Source organism: Arachis ipaensis, chromosome B01 (genome assembly GCF_000816755.2).
Source record: "Arachis ipaensis cultivar K30076 chromosome B01, Araip1.1, whole genome shotgun sequence".
NCBI classification, from domain to species: domain Eukaryota; kingdom Viridiplantae; phylum Streptophyta; class Magnoliopsida; order Fabales; family Fabaceae; genus Arachis; species Arachis ipaensis.
The window spans coordinates 7,345,992-7,351,680 of record NC_029785.2 but is presented as its reverse complement, the minus strand read 5'-3'; the positions used below and the strand labels follow the sequence as shown (position 1 = coordinate 7,351,680).

The 5,689-nt window shown below is 35.8% G+C and overlaps 1 protein-coding gene across 1 annotated transcript; it reads left to right on the top strand.

Annotated features, from left to right (window-relative positions):
• LOC107645405 (uncharacterized mitochondrial protein AtMg00810-like) lies at positions 4,574–5,125 on the top strand. Its single transcript, XM_016349419.1, has one exon. It carries the CDS (start codon positions 4,574–4,576, stop codon positions 5,123–5,125), a length of 552 nt encoding a protein of 183 aa, XP_016204905.1.

The following is a 5,689-nucleotide window of genomic DNA, read 5'->3' as shown; positions in this document are numbered from 1 at the left end:
GAAAATAGAATCAGAGAGATACTCATGTAAGCTTGTTTTAGAAATATTATATTAGTTATCTTCATTTGCCTTTTTTTTCCTTCTGCTAGTGAGATGAGATTAATAGCAAATATTGCTTTTTTATTAAGTGGTTTAGCTAATAACTGCTATTTTGCTTTGCAGTTAGATGATAAAAGAGGTTAAACTGTGCTTTTTATTCTTTGTTAAAAGTTTTAAAATATTCTGAACGATTGGAGGATAAAATTAAATGAAATGATAGGAGGTAATCCTGAAAACTTTGACACTCATTATAGATAAAGAACATTTTATTCTAAAAATGTAGTGGCAGCTGAGACTCATGAGCCAAAATAGGAGATTGTGGTATGGAAAACTTCAAATTGGAGTTGTATAAATGACATGTTATGGTATCTAAGCAAATGGGACTAAAATAAAAGAGTTGGTAAAGTAAAAAAAATGAAAATCTACTCGCCTTTAAAACTAAGTAGTTACATGATAGAAGTTGCAAATTTAGTGGTAATTAGTTTCTCACTTTGTGGCTTTACCTTTTTTTAGACTTTGGAATATCTTTTTCTAAGTCAATGTATCATATCCCATTTATTATTAGAGCAGGTCTAAATCCAATATAATTGGGGTTCATATCACATTTGATAGCAAGTGAGGTAAAATAAAAAAATTAATAAAATAATAAAATAATATTTTAATTATTCTTAAATCAAGATAATAAAATTTATAAATAATAAATGTTATAAATTTAAAAATGATTAAAATATTATTTTATTACTTTACCATCATTTTCACTCTAAACAATTTTTTTCTTTTCGAGATATAGCACTTTCTATTCGGTATAAGTGTAAAATTTCCAATATGTAATATTTTTCTTTCCCAATGACACAAGAACTCAATTACACAATGACACAAGTAGAACAATTCTGAAATCCAAGCGCAATATAAAAGGCATTTAAGATGACTGCATTGGTGAAGCACCCTCTTTCCTCTAGGGTGTTACTGACTAACAACTCTGAAATCCAAGTGCAATATAGAAGGCATTTATGGGCTGCATTGAGCCATTGACCAAGCACAGAGAGTTTTACTAACTTCTACTGTGAGCACATAGATTAAGCATATCATAAAAAAAATATTTTATAAAATTATCATAAAAATTAATTATTTTACGTTTTTAATATATTAAATACATTAAAATTATTAAAAAAATTTATTATTATATTTTTAAAATATACTCTTAAAACAAATTAATTAGATCCTTCTTTTTTATAAGTCTTGATTTTTTTTTTTATTTTTTTAATATTTTTGGCACGGAGGTCGCAACTCATAACTAATACATTTATTTTTTCTTTTTTGACTAGTACATGTCTTCTTTAGGATGTACTTGGTTAGTAGGGGTGTGCATGGCCCGGCCCGCCCCGAAGACCCGGCCCGGTCCCGAACACTTTAGGGACTAATTTGGTGTGATTTCATCGGGTCTAAAGTGAATTTTACCATGTCAAATAATGATTGGAGTCTTGGAAATTTGGATATTTTTACATGCTAACTTACAAGAAGGTATCAAGGTAATATAATGTTAACGGCCCGGTTTTCACCCGGTTTTTACCCGGTATAATCGTGGCCCGAAAGTGTATAGGTTTCATCGGGTCTAGGGTCGGGTTCGAGTCTTAAAAATAGGCCCGGTATATATTTCGGGTCGGGTCTGGGTCACACCAAACCCGATTTCACCCGGCCCATTTAGTTAGAAATGTTGATTTAAAAAATAAAATAATGACTATTTATTAGCATGTGGCATACTACTAGTTACACTGCAGCTTTTAGTGTTCTAAAAATAAAATAATATATAAAAATGTATGAGACTATTAGCCGGGTATCACACAAAAATAAAAAGTTAAGTGAATGATAAACACAGATACGTAAGATGGAAATATGTGAACTTAACCATCTAAGCTAACCTTATTTTATGTGAAGAAGTATTATTAATTTTTTTACAAAACCTTTGGGAGGCCATGGCCCCCCATTGCCCTAACAAAACTCCGCCATTGCCTTGGACAGACCACAAGGTTGTTGCCTTGACTGTAATTATCGCCAAGGACTTACAGATTTACAGGAATCGAAATAATGCCTTTAGGTCTCTCCAAAATTACCTGTGTTAGGAACCACCGGCAAGCAACAATTTTAAAGTTAATTGTGATGCAAACTTAAATCTGGATTCAAATTTAGCGGGATTCATGTGTATTATTAGAGATTCTAAGGGAGGTTGGATCTCAGGTTGCTCTTGAAGCATTCTTCTTTGGTCTATCATCAGATGTGAATTATTTGCTGCTTGGAGGGAATTGGTTTTAGCTTGGGATTGCGGTTTGAGGGATATTATATGTAAAACAGATTGCCTTGATATTCTGCCCATCATGCATGATCCTATGAGTGGGTATTCATCTGAAGTAACAGATTTAGTTCACAAGATTCAGGAGCTTTTATCTCGTCCTTGGCTTGTTCATGTTGAGTGGGTGTCTCGGAAAGCAAATAGAGCTGTAGATTGGATGGTTAGATATGGTGCCAAGAGTAACTCTAATCATGTTATTTGGTCTGGGTCTTGTGTTAATTTTTAGCAAATCATCCGTTCGGATATCAGATAGTGTTTGCTTTGTTTCTATGCATGTTTAGACACAAAAAAAAGAGAATCTTGCACTACTTTTCTGATGGATCTGGAGAGATAGGAACAATGATATTTTCAATCCAAATGAAAGTTGGAACATGGAAAAAGTCATCACGCTTGCTGAATATGGTATTGTTAAGTGCACTAATAAGGTTTCCTCCCATCCTTCTTTGATTGATTCCTGGTGTCCTCATCCCTTAAATGTTGTGAAACTTAATTGCGATGCAAGCCTATTTGAACAACAACATCTTGTTGGTTTTGGGTGCGTCCTTAGAAATGATTCTGGCAAGTGGCTGATAGGCTGTTCGGCAAGCATTTCAATAGGTCCGATAACTTGGTGTAAGCTTTATGCCACTTGGAGGGATCTTTGCTTGGCCTGGGATTGTGGGAATATTGAGATTTTTTGTAAAACAGATTTCTTGGAGGCTTATCTTTTAATCACCAAAAATTTTGCGGGAATGTGAAGGGATTATAATGATCTTCTTCTGAAGATTGCTGAGATGATTTAACGGAATTAGGTGGTTCATGTTCATTTGATCCAGAGAACGGCAAACACAACTGCTGATCTTTTAGCAAGGACGGCGGCACGTCATAATCTTCCTTATATAGAATACCTTGTCCCTTGTTTTATTGTTCAGGAGATCATTAGGAAGGAGATGTCCTCTCCAACTTAATTGCTTTCTGTGTTTTCTTTCTCTGTCACAAAAAAAAAAGGCCAAATTATAACTCCGTTGTTTAAAGAAACATCAGCACCTGCTGAATGTAGCTAGAGATCTTTTTTTCAGTCCAAGGCACCAATTGATTTTTAAGAAGAATGCATTCTAACTGCCACCAATATCAGTGAAGTCAATTTTTGTTGGCTATCCTTCTGGGTACAAAGGTTATAGGTTGCATGATCTAGAAAAGAAAAGGTTCTTCATCTCAAGAGACGTCACCTTTGTTGAAACAGAATTTTCCTTTGCCCAATTAGCTTCCAACACCTTCTCATTCATTGACAACTTTCTGGATGTTATTTTGTCTAACGTGATCCAAAACATATTTCCTTCAATACCAACACCTCACCCTATCTCGATGCACGACAACCAAGCTAGCTCACTAGAATTATCTTCCCACCAAAATCCCACACTTAACCCACCACCAAGAGAATCGTCCAAACCTAGCTACTAGGACCCCTCACCCTAATACCTCAAATATTACCAATGTCACAACACTAGCCTCTGTCCTTCAACTTCCAGCAATCAATTTAAACATTTGTCCTAACTTCATCTCAGTTTTGTGGCAGACGTAATTGACATCCCTAAACCTGCCTTTTATCACCAAGCAGTGAAATTTCCAGAGTGGGAGAAAGCCATGAATGAAGAACTTCAGGCCATAGAAGATACTAGAACTTGGTCATTAATTCAACTGCCATAAGGGAAATACACAATTAAGTGCCACTAGGTTTATAAAGTGAAGTGAAAAGTTGTGGGTCTGTGGAAAGATACAAAGCCCGTTTAGTCACTAAGGGCTATAATCAACAAGCTAGCATTGATTACAAAGACACTTTTTCCCTAGGTGCAAAGCTAATAATAGTTAGAGTTCTTATCTCCCTGGCAGCCACCAATGGTTGGTCTCTTCTTTAAATGGACGTTAATAATGCGTTCCTTAATGGGGATTTATTTGAGAAAGTGTACATGGACCTACCCCTTGGGTACAAAACCAAAGATTCAAATCTTGTTTGCAAATTAAACAACTCAATCTATGGTTTAAAGCAAGCCTTGCAACAATGGTTTTGTAAGTTCTATTCGGCCTTACTTTGTAACAATTTCAAACAATCCAAGCGAGATTACTTTGTTCACTTATGGTGCTGATGACAAAGTAGTCTACTTACTGGTTTATGTGGATGAAATAATTTTGGCTAGTCCATCTAAAGAGATGTTATGCAAGGTGCAACAGATTCTTGAATCCCTCTTTAAGCTCAAGGTACTTGGTAACCTTAAGTACTTTTTAGGCCTCGAATTGGCAAGATCACCTGAAGGGATTGTTTTAAGCCAGCGTAAATACACCCTAAACATTTTAGAGGACACTAATTTTAATGATGCAAAGGCTACCTTACTTCCCACAGAGACTAATTTGAGGCTGAGTGCTTCTGATGGGGAACTTCTGGATGACCCAGTGATCTATAGGAGCATCATTGGGAGGTTTATGTACCTCACTATCTCGCGTCCTGACATTACCTATGTAGTTTTCACATTGAGCCAGTTCTGGTCACAATCACATTCCACACATCTCCATGCTCTCCATTATTTGTTGCGATACTTGAAGGGAACAACAGGGCAAGGCCTGCTATTTTTTGCAAAATTGGATATGAGACTAATGGCCTATGTGGATGCGGATTGGGCTGGCTGCCTAGATACTAGGGGAAGCGTGATAGGTTTTTGTGTTTTCATTGGCGATTCTGTGTCTTGGAGATCGAAGAAGCAATAAACAATTTCAAGAGCCTCATCTGAATCGAAATTTCAAGCCATTGCATCAGTGGCAGCTGAACTCACTTGGCTCTAAGGACAATTGTTAGATTTTTGGGGTGAAGTCCTCCTTTCTATGCTGTTATGTCGCTCACAGTCCGTTATCCACATTGCTACGAACCCCACATTCTAGAAGATGACTAAACATATTGAGATCAACTGTCATTTTGTTCGAGAACGAGTCATAACAGGTTTCATCAAGTTTATTCACGTCTGAACACAATACCAATTAGCTGATGTATTTACCAAACATGTATCTCTAGCTCAATTCACCAATTTGATTTTCAAGTTCGGCATGTTAAATATATACATGCCAACTTGAGTAAGGATATTACGACACATGCTTAATTTAATTAGTTAGTTAGATGCTAATGTAATCAAGTTAGCTACTTTTATTTTTCTGTCCTCACTACTTGCGTATATATATATATATATTCCTCTGCATTGAGAAATCAGTAATGAGAATCATTCTCTTTCTCACATTTCTTCATTTCGTTCCCCAAGGCATAAGACATTCTATTAATTA

Excerpts from the sequence above, each read along its gene's own strand:
- LOC107645405 (XM_016349419.1), top strand. The coding sequence starts at position 4,574 with ATGTTATGCAAGGTGCAACAGATTCTTGAATCCCTCTTTAAGCTCAAG.